The 26,791-nt window shown below is 43.3% G+C and overlaps 1 protein-coding gene across 1 annotated transcript in view; it reads left to right on the top strand.

Annotated features, from left to right (window-relative positions):
- The window catches only part of LOC136678230 (uncharacterized), a 67,300-nt gene that overhangs the window by 17,952 nt on the left and 22,557 nt on the right, over positions 1 to 26,791 (top strand). The window contains exons 14-20 of the mRNA XM_066656199.1: positions 1,900 to 2,019; positions 2,985 to 3,098; positions 5,132 to 5,245; positions 7,118 to 7,237; positions 8,228 to 8,341; positions 9,477 to 11,546; positions 12,240 to 12,413. Of these exons, the coding sequence (XP_066512296.1) occupies positions 1,900 to 2,019; positions 2,985 to 3,098; positions 5,132 to 5,245; positions 7,118 to 7,237; positions 8,228 to 8,341; positions 9,477 to 11,546; positions 12,240 to 12,413 (2,826 nt within the window). The remainder of the gene's footprint in view (positions 1 to 1,899; positions 2,020 to 2,984; positions 3,099 to 5,131; positions 5,246 to 7,117; positions 7,238 to 8,227; positions 8,342 to 9,476; positions 11,547 to 12,239; positions 12,414 to 26,791) is intronic.

Below are 26,791 nucleotides of genomic sequence, written 5' to 3'. Positions count from 1 at the left end.
TGTTAGTTGAGTGTGCAGTGTTTGTGTAATGTGTTATTTGAGTGTGCAGTGATTGTGTGCTGTGTTAGTTGAGTATGCAGTGCCTGTGTTATGTGTTATTTGAGTGTGCAGTGTTTGTGTTATGTGTCAGTTGAGTGTGCGGTGTTTGTGTGATGTGTTAGTTGAGTGTGCAATGATTGTGTGATGTGTTAGTTGAGTGTGCAGTGTTTGTGTGGTGTGTTAGTTGACTGTGTAGTGTTTGTGTGGTGTGTTAGTTGAATGTGCGGTGTTTGTGTGATATGTTAGTTGATTGTGTGGTGTTTGTGTGATGTGTTAGTTGAGTGTGCAGTGTTTGTGTGGTGTGTTTTGAAGTGTGCTGTGTTTGTGTGGTGTGTTGCTGGCATGTGAGGTGTGTTAGTGTTCTGTGTTATTTGAGTGTACAGTGTTTGTGTGGTGTGTTAGTTGAGTGTGCAGTGTTTGTATGATGTGTTATTTGAGTGTGCGGTGTTTGTGTGATGTGTCAGTTGAGTGTGCAGTGTTTGTGTGATGTGTCAGTTGAGTGTGCAGTGTTTGTGTGATGTCAGTTGAGTGTGCAGTGTTTGTGTGATGTGTCAGTTGAGTGTGCAGTGTTTGTGTGATGTGTCAGTTGAGTGTGCGGTGTTTGTGTGATGTGTCAGTTGAGTGTGCGGTGTTTGTGTAATGTGTTAGTTGAGTGTGCGGTGTTTGTGTGATGTGTTAGTTGAGTGTGCAATGATTGTGTGATGTGTTAGTTGAGTGTGCGGTGTTTGTGTGATGTGTTAGTTGAGTGTGCGGTGTTTGTGTGATGTGTCAGTTGAGTGTGCAGTGTTTGTGTGATGTGTCAGTTGAGTGTGCAGTGTTTGTGTGATGTGTCAGTTGAGTGTGCAGTGTTTGTGTGATGTGTTAGTTGAGTGTGCAATGATTGTGTGATGTGTTAGTTGAGTGTGCAGTGTTTGTGTGATGTGTCAGTTGAGTGTGCAGTGTTTGTGTGATGTGTCAGTTGAGTGTGCGGTGTTTGTGTGAAGTGTCAGTTGAGTGTGCAGTGTTTGTGTGATGTGTTAGTTGAGTGTGCAATGATTGTGTGATGTGTTAGTTGAGTGTGCAATGATTGTGTGATGTGTTAGTTGAGTGTGCAATGATTGTGTGATGTGTTAGTTGAGTGTGCAATGATTGTGTGATGTGTTAGTTGAGTGTGCAATGATTGTGTGATGTGTTAGTTGAGTGTGCAATGATTGTGTGATGTGTTAGTTGAGTGTGCAATGATTGTGTGATGTGTTAGTTGAGTGTGCAATGATTGTGTGATGTGTTAGTTGAGTGTGCAATGATTGTGTGATGTGTTAGTTGAGTGTGCAATGATTGTGTGATGTGTTAGTTGAGTGTGCAATGTTTGTGTGATGTGTTAGTTGAGTGTGCAGTGTTTGTGTGATGTGTTAGTTGAGTGTGCAGTGTTTGTGTGATGTGTTAGTTGAGTGTGCGGTGTTTGTGTGATGTGTTAGTTGAGTGTGCGGTGTTTGTGTGATGTGTTAGTTGGGTGTGCGGTGTTTGTGTGATGTGTTAGTTGGGTGTGCAGTGTGTTAGTGGTGTGTGCAGTGTCTGTGCGGTGTGTTTGTGGAGTCTATGGTGTGTTAGTGCAGAGTGCAGTGTTTGTGCATTGTGTTTGTGGAGTGTGCATTGTGTTTGTGGAGTGTGCAGTGTGTTTGTGGAGTGTGCAGTGTGTTTGTGGAGTGTGCAGTGTGTTTGTGGAGTGTGCAGTGTGTTTGTGGAGTGTGCAGTGTGTTTGTGGAGTGTGCAGTGTGTTTGTGGAGTGTGCAGTGTGTTTGTGGAGTGTGCAGTGTGTTAGTGGAGTGTAAAATGCCTAGCGTAGCTTTAACTTTTCCTTATGTCTCCACTTAACATTTCCAGGGAGCAGACATTCAGAGCAGAATCTCCAGAGCCCAGCTGTGTGTCTCTGAAGAGCAACAACTCAATGGTTGAGCCTCCAAAATTCAGCAATGAAAGAATCAATTCTGAATCAATTCAAAGGTGAGACATGAACCACATTCTAGTGAGTTTTAGCATGACTCGCCTCAACAAGCAGCCTTTTAATTTTTTAATTTTTCTTGAGTTTTCTTGTGTGTGTGTGTGTGTGTGTGTGTGTGTGGTGTGTTAATGGAGTGTGCGGTGTTTGTGTGGTGTGTTTGTGGAATGTGCAGTGATTGTGTGGTTTGTCTGTGGAGTGTGCAGTGTTTGTGTGGTGTGTTTGTGGATTGTGCAGTGTCTGTGTGCAGTGTTAGTTGAGTGTGCAGTGTTGGTTGAGTGTGCAGTGTCTGTGTGCTGTTAGTTGAGTGTGCAGTGTCTGTGTGCAGTGTTAGTTGAGTGTGCAGTGTCTGTGTGCAGTGTTAGTTGAGTGTGCAGTGTCTGTGTGCTGTGTTAGTTGAGTGTGCAGTGTTTGTGTAATGTGTTATTTGAGTGTGCAGTGTTTGTGTGCTGTGTTAGTTGAGTGTGCAGTGCCTGTGTTGTGTTATTTGAGTGTGCGGTGTATGTGTGATTTGTCAGTTGAGTGTGCAGTGTTTGTGTGGTGTTTTAGTTGAGTGTGCGGTGTTTGTGTGCTGTGTTAGTTGAGTGTGCAGTGTTTGTGTGGTGTGTCAGTTGAGTGTGCAGTGTTTGTGTGGTGTGTTAGTTGAGTGTGCGGTGTTTGTGTGGTGTGTTAGTTGAGTGTGCAGTGTTTGTGTGATGTGTTAGTTGAGTGTGCAGTGTTTGTGTGGTGTGTTAGTGGAGTGTGCGGTGTGTTTGTGGAGTGTGCAGTGTCTGTGCTGTGTTAGTGGAGTGTGTGGTGTGTTAGTGGAGTGTGTGGTGTGTTAGTGGAGTGTGCAGTGTGTTAGTGGAGTGTGCAGTGTTTGTGTGTTTTGTGTTAGTGGAGTGTGCATTGTCAGTGTTATGTGTCTGTGGAGTGTAAAATGCCTAGCGTAGCTTTACCTTTTCCTTATGTCTCCACTTCACATTTCCAGGGAGCAGACATTCAGAGCAGAATCTCCAGAGCCCAGCTGTGTGTCTCTGAAGAGCAACAACTCAATGGTTGAGCCTCCAAAATTCAGCAATGAAAGAATCAATTCTGATCAAAGGTGAGACATGAACCACGTTGTAGTGAGTTTTAGCATGACTCACCTCAACAAGCAGCCTTTTTTTTTATTTTTTCTTGAGTTTTCTTGTGTGTGTGTGTGTGTGTGTGTGGTGTGTTAATGGAGTGTGCGGTGTTTGTGTGGCGTGTTAATGGAGTGTGCGGTGTTTGTGTGACGTGTTTGTGGAAAGTGCAGTGATTGTGTGGTTTGTCTGTGGAGTGTGCAGTGCTTGTGTGGTGTGTTTGTGGATTGTGTTGTGCTTGTGGTGTGTTAATGGAGTGTGATGTGTTTGTTGTATTAGTGAAGTGTGAAATGTTTGCGTGATGTGTGTTATTGAAGTGTGCTGTGTTTTATGTGGTGTGTTGCTGGCATGCGAGGTGTGTGAGTGTTCTGTGTTATTTGAGTGTGCAGTGTTTGTGTGGTGTGTTAGTTGAGTGTGCAGTGTTTGTGTGATGTGTTAGTTGAGTGTGCAGTGTCTGTGTGCAGTGTTTGTGTAATGTGTTATTTGAGTGTGCAGTGATTGTGTGCTGTGTTAGTTGAGTATGCAGTGCCTGTGTTATGTGTTATTTGAATGTGCAGTGTTTGTGTGATGTGTCAGTTGAGTGTGCGGTGTTTGTGTGATGTGTTAGTTGAGTGTGCAATGATTGTGTGATGTGTTAGTTGAGTGTGCAGTGTTTGTGTGGTGTGTTAGTTGACTGTGTAGTGTTTGTGTGGTGTGTTGAATGTGCGGTGTTTGTGTGATATGTTAGTTGATTGTGTGGTGTTTGTGTGATGTGTTAGTTGTGCAGTGTGTTTGTGGAGTGTGTGGTGTGTTAGTGGATTGTGCGGTGTTTGTGTGGTGTTTTAATGGAGTGTGTGGTGTGTTGTGCTTGTGGTGTGTTAATGGAGTGTGTGGTGTATAAGTGAAGTGTGATGTGTTTGTGAAGTGTGCTGTGTTTGTGTGGTGTGTTGCTGGCATGTGAGGTGTGTTAGTGTTCTGTGTTATTGGAGTGTGCAGTGTTTGTGTGATGTGTTAGTTGAGTGTGCAATGATTGTGTGATGTGTTAGTTGAGTGTGTGTTAATGGAGTGTGCGGTGTTTGTGTGGTGTGTTTGTGGAATGTGCAGTGATTGTGTGGTTTGTCTGTGGAGTGTGCAGTGTTTGTGTGGTGTGTTTGTGGATTGTGCAGTGTCTGTGTGCAGTGTTAGTTGAGTGTGCAGTGTTAGTTGAGTGTGCAGTGTTGGTTGAGTGTGCAGTGTCTGTGTGCTGTTAGTTGAGTGTGCAGTGTCTGTGTGCAGTGTTAGTTGAGTGTGCAGTGTCTGTGTGCAGTGTTAGTTGAGTGTGCAGTGTCTGTGTGCTGTGTTAGTTGAGTGTGCAGTGTTTGTGTAATGTGTTATTTGAGTGTGCAGTGTTTGTGTGCTGTGTTAGTTGAGTGTGCAGTGCCTGTGTTGTGTTATTTGAGTGTGCGGTGTATGTGTGATTTGTCAGTTGAGTGTGCAGTGTTTGTGTGGTGTTTTAGTTGAGTGTGCGGTGTTTGTGTGCTGTGTTAGTTGAGTGTGCAGTGTTTGTGTGGTGTGTCAGTTGAGTGTGCGGTGTTTGTGTGGTGTGTTAGTTGAGTGTGCGGTGTTTGTGTGGTGTGTTAGTTGAGTGTGCAGTGTTTGTGTGATGTGTTAGTTGAGTGTGTGGTGTTTGTGTGATTTGTTAGTTGTGCAGTGTGTTTGTGGAGTGTGTGGTGTGTTAGTGGAGTGTGCAGTGTCTGTGCAGTGTGTTTGTGGAGTCTATGGTGTGTTAGTGGAGAGTGCAGTGTCTGTGCCGTGTGTTAGTGGAGTGTGCAGTGTGTTTGTGGAGTGTGCAGTGTCTGTGCTGTGTTAGTGGAGTGTGTGGTGTGTTAGTGGAGTGTGTGGTGTGTTAGTGGAGTGTGCAGTGTGTTAGTGGAGTGTGCAGTGTTTGTGTGTTTTGTGTTAGTGGAGTGTGCATTGTCAGTGTTATGTGTCTGTGGAGTGTAAAATGCCTAGCGTAGCTTTACCTCTTCCTTATGTCTCCACTTCACATTTCCAGGGAGCAGACATTCAGAGCAGAATCTCCAGAGCCCAGCTGTGTGTCTCTGAAGAGCAACAACTCAATGGTTGAGCCTCCAAAATTCAGCAATGAAAGAATCAATTCTGATCAAAGGTGAGACATGAACCACGTTGTAGTGAGTTTTAGCATGACTCACCTCAACAAGCAGCTTTTTTTTTATTTTTTCTTGAGTTTTCTTGTGTGTGTGTGTGTGTGTGTGTGTGTGTGTGTGTGTGTGTGTGTGTGTGTGTGTGTGTGTGTGTGTGTGTGTGTGTGTGTGTGTGTGTGTGTGTGTGAATGGAGTGTGCGGTGTTTGTGTGGCGTGTTAATGGAGTGTGCGGTGTTTGTGTGGCGTGTTAATGGAGTGTGCGGTGTTTGTGTGGCGTGTTTGTGGAAAGTGCAGTGATTGTGTGGTTTGTCTGTGGAGTGTGCAGTGCTTGTGTGGTGTGTTTGTGGATTGTGTTGTGCTTGTGGTGGGTTAATGGAGTGTGATGTGTTTGTTGTATTAGTGAAGTGTGAAATGTTTGCGTGATGTGTGTTATTGAAGTGTGCTGTGTTTTATGTGGTGTGTTGCTGGCATGCGAGGTGTGTGAGTGTTCTGTGTTATTTGAGTGTGCAGTGTTTGTGTGGTGTGTTAGTTGAGTGTGCAGTGTTTGTGTGATGTGTTAGTTGAGTGTGCAGTGTCTGTGTGCAGTGTTTGTGTAATGTGTTATTTGAGTGTGCAGTGATTGTGTGCTGTGTTAGTTGAGTATGCAGTGCCTGTGTTATGTGTTATTTGAATGTGCAGTGTTTGTGTGATGTGTCAGTTGAGTGTGCGGTGTTTGTGTGATGTGTTAGTTGAGTGTGCAATGATTGTGTGATGTGTTAGTTGAGTGTGCAGTGTTTGTGTGGTGTGTTAGTTGACTGTGTAGTGTTTGTGTGGTGTGTTAGTTGAATGTGCGGTGTTTGTGTGATATGTTAGTTGATTGTGTGGTGTTTGTGTGATGTGTTAGTTGTGCAGTGTGTTTGTGGAGTGTGTGGTGTGTTAGTGGATTGTGCGGTGTTTGTGTGGTGTTTTAATGGAGTGTGTGGTGTGTTGTGCTTGTGGTGTGTTAATGGAGTGTGTGGTGTATTAGTGAAGTGTGAAATGTTTGTGTGATGTGTTTGTGAAGTGTGCTGTGTTTGTGTGGTGTGTTGCTGGCATGTGAGGTGTGTTAGTGTTCTGTGTTATTGGAGTGTATAGTGTTTGTGTGGTGTGTTAGTTGAGTGTGCAGTGTTTGTATGATGTGTTATTTGAGTGTGCAGTGTTTGTGTGATGTGTCAGTTGAGTGTGCAGTGTTTGTGTGATGTGTCAGTTGAGTGTGCGGTGTTTGTGTGATGTGTCAGTTGAGTGTGCGGTGTTTGTGTGATGTGTCAGTTGAGTGTGCGGTGTTTGTGTGATGTGTTAGTTGAGTGTGCGGTGTTTGTGTGATGTGTTAGTTGAGTGTGCAGTGTTTGTGTGATGTGTTAGTTGAGTGTGCAGTGTTTGTGTGATGTGTTAGTTGAGTGTGCAATGATTGTGTGATGTGTTAGTTGAGTGTGCGGTGTTTGTGTGATGTGTTAGTTGAGTGTGCGGTGTTTGTGTGATGTGTTAGTTGAGTGTGCAGTGTTTGTGTGATGTGTTAGTTGAGTGTGCGGTGTTTGTGTGATGTGTTAGTTGGGTGTGCAGTGTTTGTGTGATGTGTTAGTTGTGCGGTGTGTTAGTGGAGTGTGCAGTGTCTGTGCGGTGTGTTTGTGGAGTCTATGGTGTGTTAGTGCAGAGTGCAGTGTCTGTGCATTGTGTTTGTGGAGTGTGCAGTGTGTTTGTGGAGTGTGCAGTGTTTGTGGAGTGTGTGATGTGTTAGTGGAGTGTGCAGTGTTTGTGTGTTTTGTGTTAGTGGATTGTGCAGTGTCAGTGTTGTTTCTGTGGAGTGTAAAATGCCTAGCGTAGCTTTAACTTTTCCTTATGTCTCCACTTAACATTTCCAGGGAGCAGACATTCAGAGCAGAATCTCCAGAGCCCAGCTGTGTGTCTCTGAAGAGCAACAACTCAATGGTTGAGCCTCCAAAATTCAGCAATGAAAGAATCAATTCTGAATCAATTCAAAGGTGAGACATGAACCACATTCTAGTGAGTTTTAGCATGACTCGCCTCAACAAGCAGCCTTTTAATTTTTCTTGAGTTTTCTTGTGTGTGTGTGTGTGTGTGTGTGTGTGTGTGTGTGTGTGTGTGTGTGTGTGTGTGTGTGTGTGTGTGTGTGTGTGTGTGTGTGTGTGTGTGTGTGTGTGTGGTGTGTGTGTGTGAGGTGTGTTAATGGAGTGTGCGGTGTTTGTGTGGTGTGTTTGTGGAATGTGCAGTGATTGTGTGGTTTGTCTGTGGAGTGTGCAGTGTTTGTCTGTGCAGTGTTAGTGGAGTGTGCAGTGTTAGTGGAGTGTGCAGTGTTAGTTGAGTGTGCAGTGTTAGTTGAGTGTGCAGTGTTAGTTGAGTGTGCAGTGTTAGTTGAGTGTGCAGTGTTTGTTGAGTGTGCAGTGTCTGTGTGCTGTGTTTGTTGAGTGTGCAGTGTCTGTGTGCTGTGTTTGTTGAGTGTGCAGTGTCTGTGTGCTGTTTGTTGAGTGTGCAGTGTCTGTGTGCTGTGTTTGTTGAGTGTGCAGTGTCTGTGTGCTGTGTTTGTTGAGTGTGCAGTGTCTGTGTGCTGTGTTTGTTGAGTGTGCAGTGTCTGTGTGCTGTGTTAGTTGAGTGTGCAGTGTCTGTGTGCTGTGTTAGTTGAGTGTGCAGTGCCTGTGTGCTGTGTTAGTTGAGTGTGCGGTGCCTGTGTTATGTATCAATTGAGTGTGCGGTGTATGTGTGATGTGTCAGTTGAGTGTGCGGTGTTTGTGTGATGTGTTAGTTGTGCAGTGTGTTTGTGGAGAGTGCAGTGTCTGTGCGGTGTGTTAGTGGTGTGTGCTGTGTTTGTGGAGTGTGCAGTGTGTTAGTGGAGTGTGCAGTGTTTGTGTGTTTTGTGTTAGTGGAGTGTGCATTGTCTGTGTGATGTATCAATGGAGTGTAAAGTGCCTAGCGTAGCTTTACCTCTTCCTTATGTCTCCACTTCACATTTCCAGAGATCAGACATTCAGAGCAGAATCTCCAGAGCCCAGCTGTGTGTCTCTGAAGAGCAACAACTCAATGGTTGAGCCTCCAAAATTCAGCAATGAAAGAATCAGTTCTGATCAGAGGTGAGACATAACCATATTCTAGTGAGTTCTAGCATGACTCGCCTCAACAAGCAGCCTTTTAATTATTACATTTTTTTGTGTGTGGGTGTGTGGGTGGGTGTGTGTGTGGGTGGTGTGTTAATGGATTGTGCGGTGTTTGTGTGGTGTGTGAGAGGTGTGTTAATGGATTGTGCGGTGTTTGTGTGGTGTGTGAGAGGTGTGTTAATGGATTGTGCGGTGTTTGTGTGGTGTGTGAGAGGTGTGTTAATGGATTGTGCGGTGTTTGTGTGGTGTGTTAGTGAAGTGTGTGGTGTGTTTGTGGAGTGTGCTGTGTTTGTGGAAAGGATTTGGCAATTTTTCATGGGCTCAACCCACATTCTCAGCTCTACTGCTCATCCCACAAATGCATGTTTCTTACAAATGTGGAACCATTCAAAAGGGATATTAACAGACTTTCCAATGGTATATGATTTATTGCCAAGAAGCATTGTTACAACAAAGAAATAAACTACAAACACACATTTCTTTACTTATTGTGCTAAGTTTAGTTTAATACAGAGCCCACTCCCAGAAACCTCTGCTTTTCAGAGGTAGTTCTAAATCCTCCAGTAATGTATTTCAGGCTTTGTTCTTTGTCTACTGAAGTATGATTGTGAGAATATGTAAATGTACTCATTCACTTTTAGTTTCTAATTCCTCTCCTTTGATGTATTTCAGAATGAGTTTTAAATATTAAAATATTAAGATCAGTTCTAAAGGGAATATGCAAACAGTGAAGTGTTCATTTGTGATTTTTTGTAACATCCTGTGAACAGTACATTACTGAAGTAAAGATGAGAAACAACATTGGTTCCATTTCTTAGCGCCTTGTGTCAGGCAGGTGATCCACTTTTCTAAATATGGGACATTGATTTATTTTCTGTAAATACAAATCGTGTTTATTTTCTCAGGTTTAACCCGTGTTTCTGTGTCAGTAACACATTATCTTCAGTGCTAAAATGATTATTAGTAGATGAAGAAATGGAGAGTAGCTTCTCTTTGGTTGAACTGAGTTGAATTACTCACTTGTAGGAACATATGTTTAAGTCTTGTTCAAGTTTCAGACTCTCTCACACTTACACATTCTGATTCATCAACTCTTTTATTTCACCTCTAGCTCTAAGAGGGATGTGCTGCTCCAGGATGGTTCCATGTGTGGAGTGTGTGAGCAGATTCAGACAGATCCAGTCTCTATCACCTGTGGACACACTTTTTGTAGACAGTGCATCAGGAGCCTTAGGGACCAGTCTGTCCACTCAGGAGACTTGACCTGTCCCTGCTGCAGAAGGAGGTTTAAAACAGGCTCTATTCAGTTTCCACACACGGAGGAGTCCATGGAGCTGGATGAATACAAACCAGTGGATGACGTCCTGCTCAGTGTCTCAGAGAGAAACAAAATCAGCCTGAAGAAGAAGTACGAGAGCTTATTTGAGGGATTCAAAACACAAGAGAATAAAATCCTCCTGAACAGGGTTTACACTCAGCTCTACATCATCGAGGGAGAGAGGGAAGGAGTGAATGAAGAACATGAAGTTTTACAGATTGAAAAAACTAGGAAACATCAAGATGACATTCCAATCAGCTGCAATGACATTTTTAAATACACACTCAAGAAAGTGCTTGATGTAAATAAAAAAGACAAAAAAGCCAACAGTCTCAGAAGCGTTCTGACTAAAGGCATTGCTGGCATTGGAAAAACTGTCTCTGTGCAGAAGTTCATTCTGGACTGGGCTGAAGGAAAAGCCAATCAGGATATAGAGTTCATGTTTGTGCTTCCATTCCGAGAGCTAAACCTGATTAAAGACAAACAGTACAGTCTTCATGGACTTCTGTGTGGCCTCCATCCTGAGCTCCGAGCTCTGGACACAAAGGAATATGACGTGTGTAAAACTGTGTTCGTATTTGACGGCCTCGATGAAAGCAGAATCCCACTGAAGTTCTCAGAGTGTGAGAAAGTGTCAGACGTGACCAAGGTGTCTTCAGTGGATGTGTTGATGACAAACCTCATCAAAGGAGACTTGCTTCCCTCTGCTCACATCTGGATAACCTCCAGACCAGCAGCAGCCAATCAGATCCCTTCTCAGTACATCAGCCGTGTGACAGAAATTCAGGGATTCAATGATCCACAGAAGGAGGAGTACTTCAGGAAGAGAATTAGTGACCAGGACCAAGCCGACAGTGTCATCTCCCACATTAAGATGACGAGGAGTCTCCACATCATGTGCCACATTCCAGTCTTCTGCTGGATCTCAGCAACTGTGCTTCAGCGAATCATGAAACAAGGGAGCACAGAAATCCCTAAAACTCTGACTGCAATGTACTCACACTTCCTGTGCACTCAGACAATCATGAGGAAGGAGAAGTATGAGGAGGAAGATGAGAGAGGAACTCTACAGGAACTCCTGAGATCCAACAGGAACATGTTTCTGAAACTGTCTGAACTGGCTTTCAAACAGCTGATGAAGGGCAATGTGATGTTCTATGAAGACGACCTGAGAGAGTGTGGGATTGATGTCACTGAGGCCTCAGTGTACTCTGGGATTTGCACTGAGATCTTTAGGAAGGAGTCTGTGCTTTACCAGAGGAAGGTTTACTGCTTTGTGCATCTGAGCTTTCAGGAGTTCCTGGCTGCTTTCTATGTGTTTCACTGCTGTGTGAACAACAACATGGAGGAACTGCAGCTTCTGAAGCCGAAAAACATGAAATGGTCTGACAGTGTTTCACTGGACGAGCTGCTGAAGGGAGCTGTACGTACAGCTTTAAAGAGTAAGACTGGACACCTGGATCTGTTTCTCCGTTTTCTGTTGGGCATCTCACTGGAGTCCAATCAACAACTCCTGCAGGACCTACTAATACACACAGTGAGCAGCTCTGAGAGCCTCAGTGATACAGTTCTGTACATCAAACGCATAATAATATCAGAGGATCTTCCTTCTGACAGATCTATCAACCTCTTCCTGTGTCTCACTGAAATGAACGACTCCTCTTTATCCAGTAAAATCCAGGAGTATCTCAAATCAGAGAAACGCTCAGATAAGACACTGACTGTTGGAGAGTGTTTAGCGTTAGCCTACATGCTCATGAACTCAGACGACGTGCTGGATGAACTGGACTTGAGGAAGTATAACACCAGTGAGCAGGGTTATTGCAGACTGATCCCAGCTGTGAGCAACTGCAGAAAGGCAGTGTGAGTGTTGTTTCTAAATGTTTTTATATTTATATTTTTCAGTGTTGTTGTTGACTGAGACAAGTTTCCAGATTTACGGTGAGAAGAAGTTCCTCACTGTGTGTATAATTAGCATGTGATAAATAAAATGAATGAGACATTACAGAACAGGTGGAGTTAGATGAACATGGATAAGACTGATGTCATTCTCTTGTTTTCTCTCACTCACACTGTATCTCACACAAATCCCCAAGTTTATAAAAGCAGCAAATCTGATTTTTGATTCCTGTGAGGCTGAATTTCAAGGAGTGTTCAGACTTGTAGTTCAGTTTCCTTGGGTTGGACCAAATATGTAAATTCATACATTGTTATATTTTAGTCCTGGTTTGGTCCTGAACCAAATATGTATTTAAAAAAAGCAATGATGTATGACGTATAACATTAGTTTTGTCATCTGAACAATGCCCCACACTGAGCTTAATGCACTTCTCGGGGCTGTGTACCTGGTGGTATTTTTTCAACTGGAAACACAACAAGACGTGGTCAAATGGATAAAGAAGTCAAAACAGAATAAAAAAGGAGTTGCTGCTTGTTTGGTGAGCACCAGTGTCAAAAGGAAGCGTTCACATTTGCTCTAACAAACCAAACTAACAGACAGTTCCTCACCTTCACGTTTTTTACTGTATTATGCGGTGTGTTTACATTGTGTTGCAGATTGTCTGGCTGTAAGCCGACCATGAATTCCTATGAAACTCTCTGCTCTGTTCTGAAATCACCAAACTCACCCCTGAAAGAGCTGGAGTTCAGTGAGACTGAGCTGCAGGATTCAGGAGTGAAGCTGATCTCTGAGGCACTGAAGAGTTCACACTGTAAACTGGAGACACTCAGGTGAGATTTTGGATGAATGTCCATGTGGATAATGAGTGTATTCTCTTGCTCTGATTGGCTGTAGTTTGTCCTCAAAAAGTTTAGGCCATTGTTTTTACATTCATAAGGTTGAGAGATTTTACTATTTGTGTTTGTACTATATTTTATTTGTAAACTGATATTTATTCCCAAAAGAAAATATTATTCTCAGGCACAGAGATAGAGAACCATTCCTGCAGAGCAGAAATCAGAATAACAGCATTTTACCAGTGATAATAATAATAATAATAATAATAATAATAATAATAATTTACAGCATTGTAGTGCAGCAGGTTAGTGTCACAGTCACAGTTTCAGGGACCTGGAGGTTGTGGGTTCAAGTCCCGCACCTAGTGACTCTCTGTGAGGAGTGTGGTGTGTTCTCCCTGTGTCCACGGTCCAAAAACACACGTTAGTAGGTGGATTGGTGACTATAGATGTGAGTGTGTGAGTGTATGTTGCCCTGTGAAGGAATGGCGCCCCCTCCAGGGTGTGATCCTGCCTTGCACTCAGTGATTCCTGGTAGGCTCCAGACCAACTGCGACCCTGAACTGCATAAGGGTTACAGACAATGAATGAATTAATAATAATAATAATAATAATAGCCCTGTGAAGGAATGGCGCCCCCTCCAGGGTGTGTTCCTGCCTTGCACTCAGTGATTCCGTGTAGACTCCAGACCAACTGCAACCCTGAACTCCATAAGGGTTACAGACAATGAATGAATTAATAATAATAATAATAATAATAATAATAATAATAATAGCCCTGTGAAGGACTGGCACCCCCTCCAGGGTGTGTTCCTGCCTTGCACCCAGTGATTCCGTGTAGACTCCAGACCAACTGCAACCCTGAACTCCATAAGGGTTACAGACAATGAATGAATTAATAATAATAATAATAATAATAATAATAGCCCTGTGAAGGACTGGCGCCCCCTCCAGGGTGTATTCCCGCCTTGCGCCCAATGATTCCTGGTAGGCTCTGGACCCACCGCGACCCTGAAACTTCACTTTCTCCTGTATTTACTTTACCTTGCAGACTCACAGACTGTAAATTCACCCTGAATTCCTATGAAAGTCTCTGCTCTGCTCTGAACTCACCAAACTCAGCCCTGAAAGAGCCGGACCTCAGTCAGACTGACCTGCAGGATTCAGGAGTGAAGCTGGTCTCTGAGGGATGGAGGAGTTCACACTGTACACTGGAGATAATCAAGTGAGATTTCTGTGATTTCATTCCTGAACGATTCAGCTTTGAAGAAACAGTAAACTATGCTCTGTTTATGAAGAGACCATTTAATAAAGGCATATCTTTGATTTGGAATTAGATTGAAATTAGCTAAAAGTGTTTGATATTCAGAATGATTTATATTTATGGGGCAGGCAATGGCTACCAAACTGTTTATGAGTTAGAAGGTTTTACATTAACAGCTGAGTGTATATATTAATAATGTTTATGTAGATATAGCATTTTTAATGTTCTGTGATATTCTTTTCTGATGTTAAAATATTAGTTTTATTAAGGTGTTATAAATGTTTTTCTTTCTAAAGAGCTCTGTTTATATTGTTTTGGCTCAGATAAAAGAATTTCTCATATCGACTAATCTCCCTCAAGCATTGACCATGACAGAGGACAGAAATCAGAGGCTAAGATTCAACGGCTTATATATTTACTCAGTACATAAGTAAATAAATAGTATCTATGTCAAATGTTCAGACATTACATGAGCCCAAGACACGTCAGAGTAGCCAATGTGTGTTGAAATTGAAATGGGAAGAGTGGTGTACACACACACACACACACCAGAGGCGATTGCTATAAGACTGCAAGGGAAGCTCAGCTTCCCCTAAAATGTCAAAAAATAAGAGATCAAATATATAATGTTGTGTGTACATGTCATTGAATAAATATGCACTACAATGCGCTCAACTTTTGTTCAGAATCAGCTTTTTATCATTGGTAAAGACGCAAATGTCCTCTCAATCATTCCCGCAGCTTCACAGTGCTTTAAACAGAGTGGACACTCAGCTCAGGGTCACGGTGGGTCCAGAGCCTACCTGGAATCATTGGGCGCAAAGCAGGAACACACCCAAAGCAGGAACACAACCTTCACAGGGCAACACACCACACTCCTCACAGTGACCCAGAGCAGGATTCGAACCCACATTCTCCAAGTCCCTGAAGCTGTGTGACTGCAACACTACCTGCTGCTCCACTGTGCTGCCCTTGAGAGCCAGCTGTAGCCAAGATGTTACTGTGCTGTCCCCATGTGTCCCGTCACACTAATACCGGAAGTATGTCACAGCGGCTACTGTTCTGTTACTGCTGGGTGTACCGGCACAGGATCCGCCATTCTGCTGGGTGTACTGACACAGTATCCGCCGTTCTGCTGGGTGTACTGACACAGTATCCTCCGTTCTGCTGGGTGTACTGACACAGTATCCTCCGTTCTGCTGGGTGTACTGACACAGTATCCTCCGTTCTGCTGGGTATACTGACACAGTAGCCGCTGTTCTGCTGGGTGTACCGGCACAGTATCCGCCGTTCTGCTGGGTGTACTGACACAGTATCCTCCGTTCTGCTGGGTGTACTGACACAGTATCCTCCGTTCTGCTGGGTGTACTGACACAGTAGCCACTGTTCTGCTGTGTGTACCGGCACAGTATCCGCCGTTCTGCTGGGTGTACTGACACAGTATCCTCCGTTCTGCTGGGTGTACTGACACAGTATCCTCCGTTCTGCTGGGTGTACTGACACAGTAGCCGCTGTTCTGCTGGGTGTACCGGCACAGTAGCAACTGTGACATACTTCTGGTATTAGTGTGACGGAACAAAAGGGGACAGCACAGTAACATCTCCACTACAGCTCCTACTGGAGCCCTTAGAGCACCTAATACTGTTAAAAATGTCTTTATTTTGGAAAAACTAGTGAAAAACCTATAGATTTAAATGTTAAAAAATTATTTAAAAACCCATTTGATACATTCAGAGAATCATCTCATATTCCTCTGTTACCCCTCACAACTCCACCACCCATTCTTACTCCTCCTCCTCTGTTCCTCTGTTACCCCTCACTACTCCACCACCCATTCTTACTCCTCCTCCTCTGTTCCTCTGTTACCCCCTCACTACTCCACCACCCATTCTTACTCCTCCTCCTCTGTTCCTCTGTTACCCCTCACAACTCCACCACCCATTCTTACTCCTCCTCCTCTGTTCCTCTGTTACCCCTCACTACTCCACCACCCATTCTTACTCCTCCTCCTCTGTTCCTCTGTTACCCCTCACTACTCCACCACCCATTCTTACTCCTCCTCCTCTGTTCCTCTGTTACCCCTCACTACTCCACCACCCATTCTTACTCCTCCTCCTCTGTTCCTCTGTTACCCCCTCACTACTCCACCACCCATTCTTACTCCTCCTCCTCTGTTCCTCTGTTACCCCTCACTACTCCACCACCCATTCTTACTCCTCCTCCTCTTTGGTGAGGTGGTAGTTGTTGGTTCGTTGTTGTGTCCAGGTTCCTCCAGGTTCAGAAACTAGTGATTCTTTCAGTGAAGCTCTGTTAATGTCTTTGACAGTGTCCACACTCATGAGTAACTCCTGTACCCAAACCTCCTCTGTCCCTCTGTTTCCCCCCTCACTACTCCACCACCCATTCTTACGCCTTCTCCTCTATTCCTCTGTTACACCTTAACTACTCCACCTCCTCTGTTCCTGTTACCCCTCACTACTCCACCACCCATTCTTACTCCTCCTCCTCTTTTACCCCCCTCACTACTCCACCACCCATTCTTACTCCTCCTCCTCTGTTCCTCTGTTACCAATCACTACTCCACCACCCATTCTTCTTCTTCCTCCTCTATTCCTGTTACCCCTCCACTATTCCACCTCCTCTGTTCCTGCTACCCCTCACTACTCCACCACCTATTCTTACTCCTCCTCCTCTGTTCCTCTGTTACCAATCACTGCTCCACCACCCATTCTTTTTCCTCCTCCTCTATTCCTGTTACCCCTTCACTATTCCACCTCCTCTGTTCCTGCTACCCCTCACTACTCCACCACCTATTCTTACTCCTCCTCCTCTGTCCCTCTGTTCCCCCCCTCACTACTCCACCAACCATTCGTACTCCTCCTCCTCTGTTCCTCTGTTACTCCTCACTACTCCGCCACCCATTCTTACTCCTCCTCCTCTGTTCCCCCCTCACTACTCCACCACCCATTCCTACTCCTCCTCCTCTGTTCCTCTGTTACCCCCCTCACTACTCCACCACCCATTCTTCCTCCTCCTCCTCTATTCCTGTTACCCCTTCACTACTCCTCCTCCTCTGTCCCTCTGTTCTCCCCCTCACTACTCCACCACCCATTCGTACTCCTCCTCCTCTGTTCCTCTGTTACTCCTCACTACTCCACCACCCATTCGTACTCCTCCTCCTCTGTTCCTGTTACTCCTCACTACTCCACCACCCATTCTTACTCCTCCTCCTCTGTTCCTCTGTTACCACTCTTATTCCTCCTCCTCTATTCCTGTTACCCCTTCACTACTCCACCTCCTCTGTTCCTGTTACCCCTCACTACTCCACCACCCATTCTTACTCCTCCTCCTCTATTCCTCTGTTACCCCATCACTACTCCACCACTGCTGTTCCTCCTCCTCCTCTGTTCCTTTTACCCCCCTCACTACTACACCACCCATTCTTACTCTTCATCCTCTGTTCCTCTTTTACCCCTCACTACTCCACCACCCATTCTTACCGCTCCTCCTCTGTTACCCCCTGACTACTCCACCACCCATTCTTATTCCTCCTCCTCTGTTCCTCTATTACCCCCTGACTACTCCACCACCCATTCTTACTCCTCTGTTCCTCTGTCCCCCCCCTTACTACTCCACCACCCATTCTTATTCCTCCTCCTCTGTTCCTCTATTACCCCTCACTACTCCACCACCCGTTCTTACTCCTTCTCCTCTGTTCATCTGTTACCCCTCACTACTCCACCACCCATTCTTACCCCTCTGTTCCTCTGTCCCCCCCCTTACTACCCCACCACCCATTCTTATTCCTCCTCCTCTGTTCCTCTATTACCCCTCACTACTCCACCACCCGTTCTTACTCCTTCTCCTCTGTTCATCTGTTACCCCTCACTACTCCACCACCCATTCTTACTCCTCTGTTCCTCTGTCCCCCCCCTTACTACTCCACCACCCATTCTTATTCCTCCTCCTCTGTTCCTCTATTACCCCTCACTACTCCACCACCCTTTCTTACTCCTTCTCCTCTGTTCATCTGTTACCCCTCACTACTCCACCACCCATTCTTACTCCTCCTCCTCTGTTCCTCTGTTACCCCCTCACTACTCCACCACCCATTCTTACTCCTCCTCCTCTGTTCCTCTGTTACCCCTCACTACTCCACCACCCATTCTTACTCCTCCTCCTCTTTGGTGAGGTGACAGTTGTTGGTTCGTTGTTGTGTCCAGGTTCCTCCAGGTTCAGAAACTAGTGATTCTTTCAGTGAAGCTCTGTTAATGTCTTTGACAGTGTCCACACTCATGAGTAGCTCCTGTCCCCAAGCCTGACAGGACGTGTGATTGGTCGATGTGAGATGTGATTAACTCTCCATTCATTAATGAAGTCCCATAACAGGCCTTTTATCCATTTACAGATATCAGAACAACATAATATCAGTCATATTTATGGGATATAGAGTCTGTCGGTGTTAAAGGTGACATTCACAATTGTAATAAAAAAAACCTTTTTTGTTAAATTCAGATGTTTCCTCACCATTTGCTGCCCTTCAGTCTGTTTGTACACTTAAAACCAGTCTAATGTGTTTACACAGCCTTAGTAAATATGTTGGTGATATTTCATGCAGTCTGTAGCTATGTTCCCTTGAGACTAGTCCCCAACACTGTCTTCATCTGACTGTAACTCTCTCTTCCCCCGTTTCTGCCTCCTGAAGTGAGAGGGAGTTTAAAGAGAGTTTAATTTTGGGGGTGAAAGTTCATATGGAGAAGAGAATACAAACAGTGCTGAAAATATTCAGAACAATATTCAGAAAAAATGTTCAGACTGAGTCTGTTATTAATGCCCCTCTGAATAATGTAAATAATGGATAGTATTTTTTTACTCATTAATCTCATTAAACTGATTCTGAGTCTGAAATCCACATTCTGTTTGAACTGTGCTGTATTTACTTTGCTTTGCAGACGGAATGGATATAAACTCACCATGAATTCCTGTGAAGTTCACTTCTCTGCTCTGAAATCACCAAACTCCTCCCTGAAAGAGCTGGACCTCAGTCACACTGAGCTGCAGGAATCAGAAGTGAAGCTGATCTCTGACCGACTGAAGAGTTCAAACAGTAAAGTGGAGATACTCAGGTAAGACAAGCTTTTTATCTTTTAATTTCTGACAGAAATGTGTGAAAGTGTTTGAAATATCAGATTGTGGAGGTCTGACGGCGTGGCTCTGCTGCTTCAGCTTCATGATTCACTTTATATTTTACACACAGCACATGTTCACTATGTTCTTATATTATTTATATCAAATGGGGCATTTTACTGAATGTTCTCATCAACACAATTTACTGAGGTCTTCCACATGGATCTGGGAGTTAATTTAGTGCCTGAAAATAGTAAATAAATGAAGTGTTGTGTAAATGCTCTCCCATTGTTTACAGAAACATAATGAAAACTCAGAAACAGTGTTTTTCAAATGCTGTACATTTCTGTCAAACAAATTCAGAGCTGTTTTCTGAAACATTACACGAAGATAAACAAGTTTTACAGAAGTAAATGTTAGGAAAGAAAAGTCTTTTCATAAGAATTTCTCCAGACTAAATCAGTTCAGTGGCGGAGTTTCATGGCCCTTCACTGCAGCATGTACAAAAGACTGTTCATTTACCTGTTTTCATCCTTCAAGTCTAGTATGCCTGTAGTTTAGTGTTTTGTATGTAGTTCTAATGTCCGCAACTAGGCGGCTACCCGAATGCACCGATGCATAATCCTGCTAACACACGTGGTTCAGAGAGGTATTGGCATGAAACGCTCTTCATTTAATCGGTCTCATTAACAGTGTGCGTCCATTGAACGTGAGGAACCTTATTTGTGCTTTATCTTTGGTTGTATAAGACCGAAATATATATATTTTCCCTGTGTTTTGTTTTGTCGAGTGTTTTTAAGTAATTTGAGTAAGTCAGCTGCTAGCTACTAGCTTTACCTAATTGAGGTGTGTAAGCCTGTGTGTGACGCAGTACATGTCCGTAGTTTGTTTTTCCTAATTAAATGCATCCATAATATGTTTGTGTGATGTATACCTTGTGTTGAGTAGATTACTTTTAGCTGTGATAAGTAATGTATGTGCATTTATGTTGTACATCTTCAGTTCATTTATAGTCAGGTCTTAGCCTCGTGACAAGCCTTTAATGATGTTTATTTATTATGGACATTTTAAGTTGTATTTGTAATAAGGGGATTACTAATAGACCAGTGTTTCTAATTGTATTTGTTTATTATCTCTGTGTAGAACACCACACCCACTTCTACTTACATGTGGAGACCTGTACCAGATTAATATTAATGGACAAGTCAAATTAAAGACAGTTTCTATTTAAATCCTGGACCTGAACATTATCTCCTTTTATCTCAACTCACCTGAACGTATATAATTGTTGTCCTGACCCGCCCCCTGAAGTGATTGTTAATACACATACAAACCAGTTACAGTCATTAATACAAGCAGGTGACTTTAAATTGTTCTTCTAGACAATAAGTTGGAATAAAGGTTTTTTTTTTCTTCTTCGTTTCTTATAAGTTTAAAAAGTCTCATCATTAAAGGAACTCTATGTAGTATTTTTACCTTAAAATGAATTCATTCATTCAATCATTCATTATCTGTAAGCACTTATCCAGTTCAGGGTCGCTGTGGGTCCAGAGCCTACGTGGATCATTGGGCGCAAGGCAAGGATACAACTTGGAGGGGGCACCAGTCCTTCACAGGGCAACACACACACTCACTCATTCACTCACACACTCACACATATGGACACTTTTGAGTCGTCAATCCACCTACCAACGTGTGTTTTTGGACTGTGTGAGGAAACCGGAGCACCCAGAGGAAATCCACGCAGACACAGTGAGAGCACACCACACTCCTCACAGACAGTCACCTGGAGGAAACCCACTCGGGCACAGGGAGAACACACCACACTCCTCACAGACAGTCACTCGGAGCGGGAATCGAACCCACAACCTCCAGGTCTCTAGAGCTGTGTGACTGAGACACTACCTGCTGCACCACCGTGCCGCTACCTTAGAATTACTGTTTCAAAATGTTTGTGACGCTCCTCCGACATGTAAGAGGGGGAATAGCACCTCTCTCAGAGAGAGAGAGAGAGAGAGAGAGAGAGAGAGAGAGAGAGAGAGAGAGAGAGAGAGAGAGAGAGAGAGAGAGAGAGAGAGAGAGAGAGAGAGAGAGAGAGAGAGAGAGAGAGAGAGAGAGAGAGAGAGAGAGAGAGAGAGAGAGAGAGAGAGAGAGAGAGAGAGAGAGAGAGAGAGAGAGAGAGAGAGAGAGAGAGAGAGAGAGAGAATTCTTCAGCTCAGAAGGTGTGTGTGAGAGAGAGAGGCGTGTGTGAAAACTTCTTTTGATTACAGTACTATACACATGAAATACACTCAGCAACAGGTAGGGGGCGCTCAGGAGACTAAAAGCCCATTCTTACATAGTATTCCTCTAAGTGTGATCATAAATGTCAGTGTGAATCCTAAATCATAAAAGACCTCATAAATGTCAAATGGGTGAGTGAGTGAAGACCTGTGATGCACTGGGGCCCTGTCCAGGGAGTGTTCCTCTTGCAGCCAGTGATTCTGGGGAGGATTCAGACCCATGTGTCCCTGAACAGGACGAAGCACTTACAGAAAATGAATGAATGTTCAGATTGAGCTCATTGTTTGTGTCTCTTAATAATGTTTATAACACACAGACCCCAAGTTTTTAACAGTAGTGTTTTCCTCACGTCATAATTCTTGATTCCTGTGAGGGTGAGTTTCACATTCTCTGTTTTAACTCTACACTGTGTTTACTTCTCCTTACAGATTGCCTCGCTTTAATCGGTCCTTGAATTCTTATGAAAGTCTCTGCTCTGTTCTGAAATCACCAAACTCACCCCTGAAAGAGCTGGACCTCAGTCACACTGACCTGCAGGATTCAGGAGTGAAGCTGATCTGTGAGGCACTAAAGAGTTCACACTGTAAACTGCAGACACTCAGGTGAGAGTTGTGTGATTGTGAGTTGAATGTCCATGTGGATAATGTGTGTGTTCTCCTGCTCCAGTTGGCTGTAGTTACCCTCACAAAGTTTAGTTTGGAGTGAAATTACATGTGGAAATAGAATGTAAATAGCACTAAAATATTCAGAGTAACATCCAGAACAAATGTTCAGATTGAGCTCATAATGTACACACCCCTGAATAATTAATATTGGAGAAATACTGATGTATGAAAACATCATAATTCCTGATTCACATGAGTCTGAATTTCACATTCTCTATTTTAACTTCACTTTCTCCTGTATTTACTTTACCTTGCAGACTCACAGACTGTAGATTCACCCTGAATTCCTATGAAAGTCTCTGCTCTGCTCTGAACTCACCAAACTCACCCCTGAAAGAGCCGGACCTCAGTCAGACTGACCTTCAGGATTCAGGAGTGACACTGGTCTCTGAGGGATGGAGGAGTTCACACTGTACACTGGAGATAATCAGGTGAGATTTCTGTGTGTTCCTGAATAGAAAAGGTTTGTAAAAACAGTAAGATTTGCTCTAGTTTTACACAGAACATTTAATAAAGGTTGGTCTGTGATTTGGACAGAAGTGATCTAAATGTTTCTGATATTCAACATTCAAAGCTCACATAGTTTTCCATTTAATGGTGCAGAGGATGGCTCTGAGATTGTTTACGTTACAAGGTTTTAAACCAGTCGCCTCAGTGTGTTTATTAGGAACATTTGGTGGTTCATCTTTGAGGTAAAGTCTTAGTTTTAATATTTCAGGTGTTATAAATGGACAGCTGTGGTGTAGTGGTCAGAGAAGAGGGTTTGGGGCTGGAAGGTCTCTGATTCAATTCCCACGACCCTCAGGAATAATTGGGGGTTGGGGGAGTGAAGGAAAAGCCCTGTCCTTCTTCAGTCCACGGCTGAGGGGCCCTTGAGCAAGGCACCGACCCCCAACTGCTCCTCAGACTTCGAGGATGACTGCCCACCACTCTGTGTGTGTTCACTGCCCCTAGTACACTAGTGTGTGTTAGAGTGAGTGTGTGTTGGCATGTGTTTAAGGAGACACACAGCTCTATTTATCCTTTCCTCCAGGTGACATTTCAGTGGCAACTCTAATCTCTGACTGTCTCTCTGACATATCTACATGGATGAAGGAACATCACCTTTAATTGAATTTATCCAAAACTGAACTACTGGTCCTCCCAGCCAAGCAAGCTATTCTCCACAACATCAGCATCAAGCTAGAGTCCCTATCAGTGGCTCCCACCAAGGTTGTAAGAAACCTGGGTGTCATGGTTGATGACCAGCTGACCTTTGCAGATCACGTTACCGCTGTAGCTCGATCATGCCGCTTCTCCCTATTCAACATAAGGACGATTAGGCCATATCTAACTCAACATGCAACACAGCTCCTCGTTCAGACGTTAGTAATCTCCCGTCTTGACTATTGCAACGCCCTCCTGACAGGTCTTCCGGCCTGTGCTGTGAGACCGCTACAGATGATCCAGAATGCTGCAGCACGCCTGGTACACAAACAGCCTAAAAGAGCACATGTCACGCCCCTATTAGTTGAGCTGCATTGGCTACCCTTAGCTGCTCGCATCAAATTTAAATCACTAATGATGGCCTTCAGAGTATTCACTGGCTCTGCTCCCATCTACCTCAATAGACTCTTAAAACCATACGTTAGCGCCCGCCCTCTCCGTTCCTCAAAGGAGCGCCAACTAACACGCCCCCCGTACAGGTCAGTTGAGGCTATTCTCATCTCTGGTACCACGCTGGTGGAACGAGATTCCAAGCACTATCAGAGCAACAGAAACCCTCTCCGCATTCAAGAAATCATTGAAAACCCAGCTCTTCCGAGAGTATCTTTTGCACTGAAAGTCTTTCTTTAATGCACTTATTACTTCCTGGCATATTGCACTCAATGTAAGGTATTTTGTATAATTTGTGCTGTAGTTTGAATGTTAGATCCTCTTTTGTAAGTCACTTTGGATAAAAGCGTCTGCCAAATGCGTGTGTGCGTGTGTGCGTGTGTAAATGAGAGAGAGTGTTATGTTCCTGCCTTGCTCCAAGTGATTCTTAGTAAGACTCCGGTCCCACCGTGACCCTGATCAGGATGAAGCTGTAACTGACATTTAACAAATGAATCTATTCCTTCATTCACTGGTTATTTTGGTGACATTTAGAGCAGACTGTAGCTATTTTCCATTGAGACTAGTCCTCAACACTGTCTTCATCTGACTGTAACTCTCTCTTCCCCCGTTTCTGCCTCCTGAAGTGAGAGGGAGTTTAAAGAGAGTTTAATTTTGGGGGTGAAAGTTCATGTGGAGAAGAGAATACAAACAGTGCTGAAAATATTCAGAACAATATTCAGAAAAAATGTTCAGACTGAGTCTGTTATTAATGCCCCTCTGAATAATGTAAATAATGGAAAGTATTATTTCACTCATTAATCTCATTAAACTGATTCTGAGTCTGAAATCCACATTCTGTTTGAACTGTGCTGTATTTACTTTGCTTTGCAGACTGAATGGATATAAACTCACCATGAATTCCTGTGAAGTTCACTTCTCTGCTCTGAAATCACCAAACTCCTCCCTGAAAGAGCTGGACCTCAGTCGCACTGTGCTGCAGGAATCAGAAGTGAAGCTGATCTCTGACGGACTGAAGAGTTCAAACAGTAAAGTGGAGATACTCAGGTAAGACACGCTTTTTATCTTTTAATTTCTGACAGAAATGTGTGAAAGTGTTTGAAATATCAGATTGTGGAGGTCTGACGGCGTGGCTCTGCTGCTTCAGCTTCATGATTCACTTTATATTTTACACACAGCACATGTTCACTATGTTCTTATATTATTTATATCAAATGGGGCATTTTACTGAATGTTCTCATCAACAAAATTTACTGAGGTCTTCCACATGGATCTGGGAGTTAATTTAGTGCCTGAAAATAGTAAATAAATGAAGTGTTGTGTAAATGCTCTCCCATTTTTAACCCAGGTTATAAAAGCCTGATTTATTAAAAGAATATTTTATTATTAAAAGGGCACAAAAGTTGAGTTAGACTGAAGCTGAAATTGAATATGAAGCATAATATAATAATTGAAATATTATAAATAAATAAAGACACAAATATGTGAGGAACAGAAACTTTATTCACTTAAAAAATAATTATTTTATATATTTTTGAGAATATTTAATTTGTTTTAGTAGTATGTCACACGCTACAGCCAATAAGGTGATTGACTATGTTGATAAGCGCGGGTAGTTCTGCTGATCTGGACCCAGTTCTTTCTTTTGGGTCGAGCAGCCGTCGAGAGCAGAAGATATCTGCAGAAGAAAGAGAGAAAGATAGATTAGAATTTAGATATATGTAGTAAAGAACTGCAGTGTTACAAGTAAACCCTCTTTAGGCTAGATCACCGAGCTGGTGGACCTGGGAAGCCCTCCGTGGCGAAGAGGAGTTTTATTAGCTGGTTACACTGAGTTTTGCATCGGTGAGTTAATTTAGTAATTACTGCGCTAGCCGACTATGCTACACTAACCATGCATTTTCATTGGGATTGTGGTGATGCCTGTGCTTAAACGTGTCAATATAACTCTTTGGGGTTCTTTATAGCTTATATGAATCATTATTTATTGGAGATATTTCAGCCTGTATAACCACAGGCTGGCCTTTGTGAGCCCACGATAAGCGCGCCACAAATTCGCGCGCGTTGCGAGAATTTAACCCCTTGTGTGCCAAGCAGTGCATTTATCTTTATTTTCTCTGTACATAAATCTCAAATATTGTAAATATGTTCAATTAATTGGTAAAGAAGGTAAAGATGTTGTAAGTGTGTGTAGTTGAATGTGAATTATTGTGTTTAGAGCTGATATGTGTTCATATAAAAACTTGATGTTGACTGAGTATTAATGGCCTATTATAGGTCAGGTTTTTGACTAGATTCAATTTGGACCCCCCTTTTCTACATTTGATGGTGAGCCTCCCTGGATCCCGACCCTGGAAGCTGTTCACAAGTGCTGTGGACAACTCTGCTCTGTGAAACCCCCTTCTTTTCATTGTTTCTGAACTTTCACTCCTCTCCAGAGCAGTAGAAGAAACACGTACCTTTCCACAGACTGGACCTTTTTGCACATACTCAGTTCCAACTGCCACCTGTGAAACAAGCGGACATTAATTACTCATATATACACACACAGACAAAAAAAAGGATATTTTGATATTAATAGATATTGGTGTATAAATAAATATATAAATATATATTTTCTTATTGATGTACATATTTTCCTACCCGGGTAGTAGTATATAAATATTGATACAGATACAGTTATCCGATATATATATATATATATATGGTAATAACAGTAATATAAGGTTTATTATTTATATTGAATATCCTGCCTGTTTTTTGTATTTTATTTTATAATATTTTACTTACCTTTTTATTAAAAGGAGGCTAACCTCAAAATCTCAGAGCAGTGGTGCAGTGTCATCTCTTGCGTGGTGTTGTCCTTGGCTCCGTAGACGATCCTAGGTTTTTTCTGATTGGCCCACAGTATTATTTTATATTTCTTGTTAATTAATCCCAGATACTTACCTTTGGTATTTAAATATTGAAAACTAGCTAAGTCACTACTATTTTTCTAGCAATTCGCTACACATTGTTTACAGAAACATAATGAAAACTCAGAAACAGTGTTTTTCAAATGCTGTACATTTGTCAAAAAAATTCAAAGCTGTTTTCTGAAACATTACACGAAGACAAACAAGTTTTACAGAAGTAAATGTTAGGAAAGAAAAGTCTCCCTGGAATCATTGGGCACAATGCAAGGATACACCCTGGAGGGGGCACCAGTCGTTCACAGGGCAACACACACACACTCACACCTTCACTCACACTTTTGAGTCACCAATCCACCTACCAACATGTCTTTTTGGACTGTGGGAGGAAACCGGAGCACCCGGAGGAAACCCACTCGGGCACAGGGAGAACACACCACACTCCTCACAGACAGTCACTCGGAGCGGGAATCGAACCCACAACCTCCAGGTCCCTAGAGCTGTGTGACTGAGACACTACCTGCT

Source organism: Hoplias malabaricus, chromosome 2, assembly GCF_029633855.1.
Source record: "Hoplias malabaricus isolate fHopMal1 chromosome 2, fHopMal1.hap1, whole genome shotgun sequence".
Taxonomy (NCBI): domain Eukaryota; kingdom Metazoa; phylum Chordata; class Actinopteri; order Characiformes; family Erythrinidae; genus Hoplias; species Hoplias malabaricus.
This window is presented reverse-complemented; position numbering and strand designations above follow the sequence as displayed.